At 51.9% G+C, this 12,500-nt stretch overlaps 1 protein-coding gene across 2 annotated transcripts in view; it reads left to right on the plus strand.

The window, feature by feature from the left end:
* The window catches only part of LOC130386532 (angiomotin-like), a 36,449-nt gene that overhangs the window by 11,512 nt on the left and 12,437 nt on the right, over window positions 1–12,500 (plus strand). Inside the window, exons 4-8 of one of the 2 annotated variants that reach the window (XM_056595494.1) lie at window positions 4,022–4,231; window positions 4,658–4,713; window positions 5,115–5,175; window positions 6,654–7,656; window positions 10,947–11,718. In XM_056595494.1, coding sequence (XP_056451469.1) covers window positions 4,022–4,231; window positions 4,658–4,713; window positions 5,115–5,175; window positions 6,654–7,656; window positions 10,947–11,718 — 2,102 coding nt within the window. The remainder of the gene's footprint in view (window positions 1–4,021; window positions 4,232–4,657; window positions 4,714–5,114; window positions 5,176–6,653; window positions 7,657–10,946; window positions 11,719–12,500) is intronic. The other variant, XM_056595495.1, reaches the window with a different exon arrangement.

Raw genomic sequence — 12,500 nt, forward strand, 5'->3', positions numbered from 1 at the left:
ATCATCATCCTCCTCTTCTGATCCCTGTCATTCAATATGGTGCATCACTTGCACTTTTGCTGTGATTTTGTTATGTTTACTGTGTCTTAAATGTCTTGTCTGTCATGTGTGGAGAAGGCCAGCTCACTTAACTGTGCTGAAATCTACCTCCGGGTATAAATAAAGTTATCTAATCTAATCCTTTCTGTCGCGTGGTCCGGCACCACGAAACTCTTACCTACCACATCGGGACACCTGGGACTTCCTGTCGAAGACCCAGACGGTAGCGCTAAGAAAAAACTAGCCTAGGAGAGGTGAGGTGTCTTTCTCCCAGTGAATTTCCGAAAAATATGCGTCTGAGACTCCGCCCACGCTCGGACCGCCAGATAGTTTGCAGCTGACTGTGGCTTGGTCGGTAACTTCCCTGTCGGCCCAGTGTCTTGAAAATGCGGGGGCAGTAGGCTACTTTGACTGTGTTGTCACCGTTTCAACACCAACTCTGTACAAACATTGGACGGGTTTCATAAATATTCAGCTCTTTATTTATTCCTACTGTATGTTTAATGTCTCTTGTGTGAAGGGACCTTACAATTGGGAATCCCGTGAAGATCATTCACATTTTTTGGATTTCGGTAGTAGGAAAACTTGCAGCACTGAACGTTTGCTTAGGCTGAAATCCCCTGAACGTTTTCGTGCTGCTCTGTGGTCGCTGGTCTCTGTGCTGTCTCTGCGCTGGTCTCAGCTGGTCTCCGCACGTGTTGCTGCTCTCAGTTTGTCGCTGCTCTCAGTTTGTCGCTGCTCTCAGTTTGTGTCTGTGGTCGCTGGTCTCAGTTCGTGGCTGGTCGCTGGTCTCAGTTTGTGGCTGGTCGATGGTCTCAGCTTGTGTCTGTGGTCGCTGGTCTCCACGTGTGTCACTGGTCTGTGGTCGCTGGTCTCAGTTTGTCGCTGGTCTCAGTTTGTGTCACTGGTCTGGTCGCTGGTCTCCGCTCTGTGGTTGCTGGTCTCCACGTGTGTCACTGGTCTGTGGTCGCTGGTCTCAGTTTGTGTCTGTGGTCGCTGGTCTCAGTTTGTCGCTATTCGCAGCTTGTTTGTGGCACTGGTCTGTGGTCGCTGGTCTCAGTTTGTCGCTGGTCTCAGCTTGTGTCACTGGTCTGTGGTCGCTGGTCTCAGTTTGTCGCTGGTCTCAGCTTGACACTGGTCTGTGGTCGCTGGTCTCAGTTTGTCGCTGGTCTCAGCTTGTGTCTCCGCTCTGTGGTCGCTGGTCTCCGCGTGGGTCACTGGTCTGTGGTCGCGGGTCTCCGCTCTGTGGTCGCTGGTCTCCGCGTGTGTCACTGGTCTGTGGTCGCTGGTCTCCGCGTGTGTCACTGGTCTTTGGTCGCTGGTCTCCGCTCTGTGGTCGCTGGTCTCCTCGCGTGTTGCTGGGAGACCATTAGAGATGAGTGAGAGCTGGTAACCTCAGTAGACGGCCTGCAGTCTGAGGGTCTGAACGCATGGTTACTCTATATATGGAGCTGTACGGGGCGACGGCATCGCGCGGCGGGTTCGGCTGTCACGGTTGAATCATCATAGGTGTGTGTGTGTGTGTGCGCCTGACTATGCTGGGTCTCGCTAGCTTTATCCATAGATCAGCCTAGCCTTGTGGACTAGTTAACTCCAAGTATCTAGAAATGTTCACATCTGTTAGCTACACAGATTCCCAGATGTTCTACAACAGCAATTATTATTTTTATATTAATAATGATTCATTCATTAGCTAGGGCGCATCTCTGACAAGAAGGCCCGAGAATTGGAAAAAGTCCATGAAAGCCGAGTACATTTCTGGCTTTTGCACTGAGAGAAAGCATAAAAGCCTAATGAGACATAATGATTTTACCTACAGACGATTCACAGGCCACCTAAAACGCTGAAGAGCCGTGTGTGTGTGTGTGTGTGTGTGTGTGTGTGTGTGTGTGTGTGTGTGTGTGTGTGTGTGTGTGTGTGTGTGTGTGTGTGTGTGTGTGTGTGTGTGTGTGTGTGTGTGTGTGTGTGTGTGTGTGTGTGCGTGCGTGCGTGCGTGCGTGCCTGACTATGTGTGAAATGTTGCCGTTTGAGGAACCAAAAAACAAAGAGTGAAGTTGGGCACCGGGACAACAATGAGCAGGTATGTGGGCGGGACCCAGTTCTGGATGGGCGCCAGATTCACCTGTCTCTCTGTGCCCAACCCCTTGGCCCCTCCCTTTCCCACCTGTCTGGGCGGGGGGAGGGAGGTGGGGGGGGTGTTGCAGACGGTTCACTGAGACCGCAGTTGTGCCTTGCTCGTAGGCTGAGAAGAAGGGAGGATTTGGATTGGGATTCTTCTCAGGGTTTGTTCCTCGGTGCACTGGGTTTTTAAGGATTGTGGCCAGAATTCCCTGACAAAGGATCGCAGGTAGGAGCTTGGAAACGTGCTGGACTAACTGTTTTTTTTGTATTCAAGAGAAGACGTTTGAATGACCGTTTGTGAGGCAGGGACGTAGCTGCTGTGCTTTGGGGTCAGTTGTTTGATGTTTATTGACTGGAAGGGCCGGCCTCTGTATCTCTCTTACTGCCTGTCTATTATCTCTCTGCCTGCATGCCTGTCTGTGTACTTGCCTGGCTGTCTGCCTGCCCGCCTATCTATCCGTCTGTCTCTCTCGCGTTACCTTTTTTATTAAAGATGATCAGAGGTGAGCGACGTTGGTGTGTCCAACGATGTAAACACTTAAACAGTCGCCCATCAAACAGGAGGGATCACATTCCTGATGAATTTGACTGTGGGATCCTGGTTTGATATCTCTGGGGTGTGTACCCGTTTGGCTGCTTCCTTCGTGTGTGTGTCCTGCCTTTATGGATCACATTCCCCCCGGCGTTCGGTCTCCCAGCACTCTAATGCAGACGTTGAGTGTGCCTGTGGTGTGTGTTGAGGTATGTGAGACGGTTGGGATAGATAAGTATTGTTTGCGTGTGCCCGTGTCGCGCTGAATGATGAGTTACTCAATGACTTCCAGGGAAAATGTCATTGAAAGTACTTCCTCCGCTTTTTTCTCAAGAAGCGTTTCAGGAACATAATCATTAGCCAAATAATTTTCACACGATGTGTTGGGGAGCTATTGAGTGTTATTTACACAATGCTGGCAAACTTGAACCTGGGTGGATTAAGACTGATCCCTTTGTTGGTTTTATCCAAGGTTATTATTTAGAATATATTGTCATTGTCACTTTTGGTTTGATGAAGTGAAAGCCGGTTAAAGTGAAACTCATCTAACTACAAACTGCTCCAGGATGCTGTTCTATAAACGTTTAATACGTTTGGAATGTCGTCCCATTCCCGATAAAAGTGTGTGTCTCTTTCTGGGATAGCAGATGGATAGGAGGAGCTCCGAGTTTCCCTTTTCCCACGCACCCGGGCTCCGGGGAAAGCTTGACAGGAAGTCATATTATTTTTAAAAGTGCTTTTACAAATGGTGAAAGGGTCATTTCAAACAATGTTGAAAGAATGCAGCAGCCCTCTACTGCCATCTTTCAAACAAGCCAGGTGTGTGTGTGTGTGTGTGTGTGTGTGTGTGTGTGTGTGTGTGTGTGTGTGTGTGTGTGTGTGTGTGTGTGTGTGTGTGTGTGTGTGTGTGTGTGTGTGTGTGTGTGACTGTGTGTGTGTCTGAGTTTGCGTGACTAATGCCAACCCATTGTGTGTGGAGATGTTTACTGGAATGTACGCAAACAAACGCAAGAGAAACGACCGTTACAAGCGGCGGTTACTTACCCTGAAAGAATGGCCGCCCCTGCGTTCCCCTTTCACTGACTCTTCTCCTTCAGTCTCCATCCTCAATGATGTCGTCGATCTGTGATTCCAAATCAACCAAATTGCTAATCAGTTTTAATGCGCATACTTAAATGACGTAAACCGTGTTTGACGGGACCATTTCACGCGCGTTACTGTCTTACTCCGTTCTAGACTGTGATGGCAATGACCTACGACCTTACTGTGTCGTCCCCCCCCCCCCCCCCCCCCCCCCCCCCCCCCCTCTGCTGTGCTCCTCTGTCCCAGAGTGGTTTGGCGTGAGCGACGTGGACCAGCGCCTCTACCTTCTGGAGCGTCTGGAGGACCTGCTGAGTCTACAGGAGGACCAGAGCCCGGGATCGGACGGCCCCCAAGCCCTCTCCTCGCCCCCCCACACCCAGCCCCAGCCCGGACACCCCGGCCATGAGCAACCCCCTCCCCCACTGAGCACCCCCCCCGAAAAGAAAGACTTCACAGGTAGGTGGACCTCGCTGGGTAGGTAGGGGGCGGAGGGGGGGGGGGCAGCATACGGAGCTAGAAGGCTTTACCATTGTGTGTGTGTGTGTGTGTGTGTGTGTGTGTGTGTGTGTGTGTGTGTGTGTGTGTGTGTGTGTGTGTGTGTGTGTGTGTGTGTGTGTGTGTGTGTGTGTGTGTGTGTGTGTGTGAGCGCGTGCGTGCGCGCGGTGAAATATATCTAAATACATGTAAACCTTTTTGAGAGGCGTGCACAGGAATGCACGGTGCTTTTTTAAACAACTGATAAGTCACCGTCTGCTCATCTAAACAACACCGTCCGTCATGTCACCCCCTCTCTCTCCCCCTCTCCCTCCCATCCTCATCCTCTCTCTCTCTCTGTCCCTCCATCCCCTCTCTCTCTTTCTCCTGTCGCTGGCGGCCTTTCAGAGGGCGAGTCAGAGAGAGAAGATTTTGTGGAGGAACTGCAGGATATGGCAGTGGAAGTATGTTATGCTGCGGGAGTCTGTGCTCGGGGGTTGTTGGTGGAGGATTGTCGGCTTCGACCGCAGCTCTGTTAAAAGTTAGCATGAGCTGAAATGTTAGAAAACATAGTTTGACGAGGTCAAACCTCATTCAGTATGATTTGAAGGAAAAATATTTGTCATGAATATTTCGGAATATAATGCGACCAGAACATGTTTAATAATGGATCTGGATGTTTATTATGGATTATTATATTGCTGCTATGAATTGTATGACTGTATTCTCTCTCTCTCTCGCTCTCTGTCTCTCTCTGTCTCTCTCATTCTCGTCCTGTATGTGGAGAAGTTGATGTATTACCCTGTCCATCCTAACCCCTGTGTCCTGGTTTTCTTCCCCCATGTGTCATGCGATTTGCCAACAGATGTTTCGGAAAAAAGCCTCTTCCTCGTTGAGAATGAGAAGAATGACAGAGAGCTCTAGATGTAATGCCTACCTCCTCCTCCTCCTCCTCCTCCTCCTCCTCCTCCTCTTCTGTAGACAGGGATCATCTCCAGGGTGAAACCTTCAACCTTGTCAAAGGAAAGCCACGAAAGGGCCCCCCCAAACTGTCCAACAGCTGACTTTAGTTTGAAATTTTCCAAAGGCAATATGCTGTACATTAAGATTGAAATAGCGATACGTCCAGAATAATCTGGAGAATAAATTACGGCCATGAATTAAAAATTAAGCACATGTTGCAGCACAAATTCCCTGAAACTAAATTCTAATTCATTGAATTCATGAAGACGACTTATCCCAGCGTAAATTAATTTGATGTTCATTTAATTTCATAAATCGTGTGAATTAATTGATGTCGCTGCCCCCTGCTGACCTCACAGACACCCTGCGTCCGGTGGCTTTCCCTTTGACGACTTTGAATGTTTAACTGAAAACACACTGCTCTCTACCTCACTCTGTCATGTGGCACCGTGCCGACAACTCTTCTGTGTTGGGGGAAATGTTGAACTGAATCCAATCAAAAGATGATAACTTGATGCACATCGTATTTCAACATCGTCCAGTCACGTGGCATTACAAAGCCACACACTCATTTATCCATGTGAAAGTTGAACTTGTTGGCTTAACTGGTCACATGTTCCCGACTGTAGTAGTACCCTTGAGTTCTAAGACAAACCTCTTGTCATCTCTTGGTTGGGGCTGAACGACCATCTGCTCTGACTGTTACCCCTCTGACACACGGACTCAAATATGCACTCTACTAAGTCACAAAGTGTCATCATACTCATGTAATAGGGATGGGTCCCTCGCACACACTCCTTAAAGAGGTCTGAATCAAAGTGTTGCAACAGTGAGTAAACTGGAATTCCAGAGCTGGATCGTGTCTTTGTCGTCGGACACGGCCCAACCGTCTCTGGAGATCGCTCCGTTCTCTCCGATCCAGGACGTTGGGTTCTCTGTAGTCCACCAGAGAAAGACTCCCTACCACGTAGAAATGTCACGATCAATCTCATTCCTAATTTGGATGTGGATAAACTGGTTGGGGGCTTTTTGTTCTTCCTGCCGGGTGGCTGAACGCCTCTGACGCCCGGGGAGGAAGTCATGTTGAGGCTAGCCGGCCCTCTTTTGGTCCTGTTGTTTTACCGCCATCTTTTTCGTATCGTTTTGCTCTCACGCGTCAATGGTTGCCCTGCGGCAGAGTGGGTCTGTGTGCGTTTTGGGACGTACAGGTGTGTTGTTTATCTCTGACTCTCTCTCTCTCTCTGTGTCTCTCTGTCTCCGTGACTGTCTCTCTCCCTGTCTGTCCCTTTGTCTCCCCGCATCTCTTCACCTTGATCCTCCGCTTCGTCCCCGTGTTTCGTCCGTGCGTCGCCCGTGTTCCCATCTCCGCGCTCCCCTTCTAAACCCATCCTCCTCTTCCTCGTCCGTCCCTCTTCCCTTCTCCGCACGTCGCCTTTCCCAGGGAGCATAGACCGTGGGCGGAGCCTATCCTTCCATGAGGGGCGTGGCCAGCGCGAGGCCGAGATGAGGGCTGCCGCCGAGGAAGCGTCCAATAGCAGCGCCGGAGGAGGAGGAGGAGGCGGAGGAGGAGGAGGAGGCAGCACCGTCCTACAGCGCCTCCTGCAGGAGCAGATGAGCCGTAACTACCTGCTCAAGCAGCAGCACGACGGAGCCCGCGCGGGCCCCGGCCCCGGGTACCCCGCCCCGGGGGGCCCCGTCGACGACCACTCGGCGACCACCCACAACGCCCGCCAAGAGCCCCAGGGCCAGGAGCTGCAGGCGGACAGCGGCATGGAGAAGCTGTCGGCCCCCCGCGGCGGCGGCGGTGGCGGCGGGAGCCTGGGGGGCCCCAACAGCAGCGGCGGCAGCGGCGGCGGGCAGTGCCAGGGGCCCGAGGACCTGCCCACCTACGAGGAGGCCAAGGTGCAGTCGCAGTACTTCCGCGGCCACGGGCCCCCCCAGCCGCCGCCCCCCCTCCAGCAGCAGCAGCAGCAGCCGCCGCCGCCCCACCCGGCCTCCGTGGGCGCCGCCTTCTACGTGACGGGCATGACGGGCGCCAAGGTGCGCACGGAGGGCCGGCCCACCGTGCAGCGGGTGAGCGGCGCGGGCAAGGTGCACCAGGACGACGGGCTGAAGGAGCTGAAGCAGGGCCACGTGCGCTCCCTGAGCGAGCGGCTCATGCAGCTGTCGCTGGCCACCAGCGGCGTGAAGGCCCACGCGCCCGTCACCAGCGCCCCGCTCTCCCCGCAGCTGCCGCCGCCGCCGGGGCCCCCGGGGGACTACTACAAGCCCCAGCACCGGGGGCCCCCGCCCGAGTACCCCTTCAAGGGCATGGGGTCCCCGCCCAAGCAGCAGCAGCAGGAGCCGCCGGGGGGCCACTTCTACCAGGAGCAGAGGGTCCGCGAGCACTCCCGCGAGGTGCCCCACGTCCGGTACCAGCCGCCGCCCGAGTACGGCTCGTTCAGGTGGGCAGCGCGTGCGGAGCGGGAGGGGGGGGGGACGTCGGTGGGCCAGAGGGTACCTGGGTGGGGTCGGACACCGCACCCCTCGGTTGGTCTGGGGGAAGCTGGGGTTCAGGGCCTGGCCTGGGTGACCGGCCCACTTGAGTTGATTTTAGGGGGTCTGTCTTTATGATTGGGAACTTCTAGGGCAACTACACACTTGAATTTGCTACTTGTCACCTGCATTCTCTGCTGTTTACTTCAACAAATGCACTGTTGCTTTTTTTTGGATCGTGGTACTCTGGGATCAGTCAGCATGTGTATAAAAAAAATGCATAAAACAAAACGCAACAAAAAAAAACAACAAACTCTTACTTTGTGTGGGTTGGAGATAGCTAAATATGTTCACCCCACATAAGTGGTGTCTCATGAAACCCTAAAAGCCTGTTCTGGTGTTTGTTCTCGTAAAGCGCGGTGCCTTGTGTGAGCGTTGCGCCATAAAGCTGTTGTTGCGTAATCCGGCCGAGGGGAAATCCAGGGTGACAGTTGGGTCGTAAAGCAGAGACGCAGATAGGCCGCTGTCATGCCCGCCGGCACGCGGGACGAGTTCCGAACCCAAGGTGGGGCCGCTTTCCACTCGGGACGGATGACAAACCAGTGTCCGTTTCTGCTTTCTCGAAAACACTCATCCAATCCATTTGCTGACTCTTGACTTTTTGCAGTTCCTCTTTATCCAAAAAGACGTTGCAGCACACAGGCTCTGCAGGCGGAACAGTTGTGTAGAGAACAGCAGAGGGTTCTCTAGTTCGAGGAGTATGAGGTTGTGAATTGACCTGTTTGAGTGAACCGTCTGGGATCCTGCTCACCGTGCAACACCATCCAGTGGTGCGCGTTATCAGCAGAGTCGCCTGCTTCGGCCTCAACCACATTTCAGCGGGACTTTTACTTTGTAAACCTTGGGTTCTCCACTGTTGGATGAGAGAGTGCGTCTCTCAGGCCGCAGCCAGCAGCCGTTGATTCCTGAGCCGTAGTTCAGGTCGGTTCAACAAAGGCACACATTCATCGGTGCGTTCGCATGATTGTTATGCAATCGGTCACGCCTGCTCTCCTCCATTCATTTGAACCCCGTACACAATCAGGCCAAACGTCACATGTGCACGTACATCCACACATGTACGCACATGTTTTTAATAAGACTGGAATGTACACATGCGTGTATATTATCGTGCCCAGCTTTTAAACATCTGGATCTTTGGCTCTTACTGCTGCATGAATGAGTTTAGTATCTTTATGAAACGGTTGTAAAGATAATAGAAAATAAGAAGTCATCCATTCATGATTTACGAATTTCTGACCGTGATGTCTGGCTTATGTTACAGTGCTTAAACAACACGAAGTCCACAGCTTCTTATTGACGAGTCTTTGGGAAGTCAAGGTACATTTGATCGCATTGATCGCTTGGCTGTATATAACTTATACAGAACAAGGTTGAATGCTACTTGACAACCTCAAAAAAAAACAGAACTGAAATCTTTCATTCTCAATTGGCATTAAGTGTTTGGCCCAGAGTATAAAAAACAAACAAAGGGCAAACTCCTCCAAAAGGTAATTGTCCTCTGGGATTCAAACCCGTTCCCGGGCTGCCGTGAGTCAAACATAGAAAACGCTCATCCAGCACCCTGCCATTGTTGGAATGATTAGTTTGGAATGTGAGGTGAGCAAACACCACGTCTGAGACGGCGATAAGCAACGCGGCACGCGGATCAGCACTAAAGTGTTTCTTTGAGCTCAGGAGGAACAAAGCCCTCAGAGAACATTAAACCAAATGGAATAAAGTGTTGATGTGAATTCCAAGTTTGGGGCTTTTTTTTTAAAGCGCCAACTTTTTAACATAAACAGCATTTAGTGCTGCTGGAAAACCGCTGAATCTGCCAAAAGGAGCTTTTCTTGGGACTGGCTTGTTGAGGCAGAGTTTGTTGATGAGCCACCTTGATTGACTGCTCTCTATTCCGAACCTCAGAGCTCACAACAACGTCGAGTCAAAACAAGGGATTAGCTGATGGAATTCCTTTTTACATCTGCCACCGTCGAAGACATGTAGCACAGCATGTTGTGGCTGAAGAGACGCTAGCAAGAGAGGACTGCAGATCAGTAGTCGGGGTGGGAATCATTCGATATTTCACAAATCAGTCGATTTTCGATTCTTGGGGTTCAGAAAACGATTCCAGATTCCCGATTCTCCGCCAATAAAGGTGTTGTGGCCAATCACGGCCTGATAGCACGTTACATTCTTCCTTTGTTAACTAAAATTGTCCCTCCCAATTTACATTGAGACTGACCAAATGTTTGTTCATCTATAGATTGTAAAAAGTCAACACAGGAGGTTAGTTGAGGCGACATATATAATTACAAATAACAACAATTATTTGGCTGCACACACACACACACACACACACACACACACACACACACACACACACACACACACACACACACACACACACACACACACACACACACACACTTGTATGGAGGCCATTGTCTGGAACATACTGCCCGCTGTTCTCAAGACAGAGCTGGCCTCTAGAGCTCCATGTGGCTAGCCCTAGCTCCATTAGCCATAGGCTGCCTCTCATTGCAATGGCGCGGCGTGGTGCTAACCACCGCTAGTGATGTGATGGGCTAGCCTAGCGGCCTCGCCCACCGATGGCACGGCGGGTAGAGAGCCGGTCGGACCGGTTCCAGCCCAGACCCGAAGCCGTACCTGGGAGCTAATCAACCGTCAGCAGGGAGGCCGCCGCTTTAATCATCAATACGCGACAAGCAGCAGCTTGCTCGCCCTGCCACGATGCCCTCCTCCTCCTCCTCCTCCTCCTCCCAGTGCAGCCGGCAGCCAGAGCCTCTGAGTCGGGTCTGATCTCCCCGGCACGCCGGTCACAGGTGGTCAGCAGGGAACGGGGAACCCCGAGGATCACTTTGAATCGTTTCTCTGCGCGTTTATTGTCTACGTTTATTGTCTTCGAAAGGGGTTAAAAAAAAAAAAAAACACGTTGATCTGCGTTCTAGTGTGATGTTAGCATCTAGGTGAGTATCGAGAGTGCCAAGACCAGCCGGGGTTGGTAAATATTCTATGGGTGACGTGTGGGTGCTTTTGAAGACGGTTTTAAAACAATAAGGAAGTACGATTTACAAACGCAAACTTGATTTTTAAGTTGAAAGGTATCCAAACAAATTTTGCTTTAATTCATTGAAGCATGACTGTGGTCTCATCACTTCCTGTCTGGCCTCCCCCCCCCCCCCCCCCCGCCCCCCAGGTCCAGTAAAGACGGCTCGGTGCACTCCCAGCGGACGCTGCACCACCACAGCCCCACCTCCTCCGTCACCTCGGTGGGCTCCCTGTCCCGCACGCAGTCCTCCACCCTCAGCAGCCTGCTCAGCTCCTCGCACGCCTCCTACTCCCCCCACCCCTCGCACGGGGCCCACCCCCAGAGCCAGGGCGAGCTGTACCCCGGCATGGGCCCCCGCGGCCCCCCGGGGCCCCCCCCCCACCAGCAGCAGCAGCAGCAGCAGCAAGGGGAGCAGCACATGTACGGACCCCCCCCCCAGAGGGCCCAGGTCCTATCGCAGGACCCCTACGGCTCCACGCACAGGATGCACCCCCACCAGCAGCACCACCACTACCAGCAACAACAACAACAGCAACAGCAGCAACAACAACAACAACAACAGCAGCAACACCACCAACAGCAGCAGCAGCAACAACTTCAGCTACAACACCACCATCAGCAGCAGCAGCAGCAGCAACAGCTGCAGCAGCAGCAGCAGCAGCAGCAGCAGCAGCAGCAGCAGCAGCATCACCAACAGTTCCAGAGCGCCCCGCCCCCGCAGCCCCAGCCCCAGCCCCAGCTGCAGCAGCCGGTCCAGGCCGGACACTTCCCCCACCCGCACTCCCAGTACCACCTGCAGGGGGAGCAGTTCGCCATGATGAGCCGGGCGCACCAGATGGTGGACATGCTGACGGAGGAGAATAAGATGCTGAGGCAGGAGATGGAGGCGTTCAGGGAGAAGGTCTCGAAGCTGCAGAAGGTAGGAAGCAAAACGCTCTGGCTGTTTAACGACCCCCACGTGTTTTATGGCGCAAACTGCCTCTAAGGCGATTGACAGTGGGTTGCGTTGTGTGTGTGCTCAACCTTGCTGCCTTTATAAGGTGAAAAAAATGGTTGTTTGATTAGTTCCTGTTCAAGACGAATGGCTAATCCATTATAACAGAATGAAAGATCATAGTTGAGATTTTTGTGGTTTAGAAAGTAATCTGTAAATCGTTAATCTGTATTTAGCTCAGCGACACACCCCACAGGTATGTGTTCAGCTGGCCTGGCCTTGAGTTTAACAACGATTTAGTTGGCAGGACTTTTGCTTTGGGAACCTAGAACTGTCCACCATCGGATTAGACTTTATGTAACGTGAATACTATTTACCGATGCGTTGCGAAAACAACATCTGCCACTTTTTCAACAGCAAGTCGTCCAGAAAACAAAGATTAGAAGAATAACCACGGGGACATTGTTCTCCCCTGCAAAAAAAACACGACTTAAATCACTCCACAGTTACGGAGTCATTTACTTCTAGTCAAGTCAACAAAGAAAGCCATTCATAGACGTACTCTCATGATCGTTATGCAAGTGGTAATGCCTGCTCTTTGTACAGCCTGAACTCCTTATCGTTTCCACACGCCTATGCATGTCTTCATAACGGTACACCCATGTCTATGCCTATCATATAGCTTTTTTGGATGTTATGCAAGACGGAATTTTCCTGTAAGCAGTAGAAAAATCGATTAGGAAAAGGAAACACAAATATTAACGCCT

This window comes from Gadus chalcogrammus, chromosome 7, assembly GCF_026213295.1.
Source record: "Gadus chalcogrammus isolate NIFS_2021 chromosome 7, NIFS_Gcha_1.0, whole genome shotgun sequence".
NCBI lineage: Eukaryota > Metazoa > Chordata > Actinopteri > Gadiformes > Gadidae > Gadus > Gadus chalcogrammus.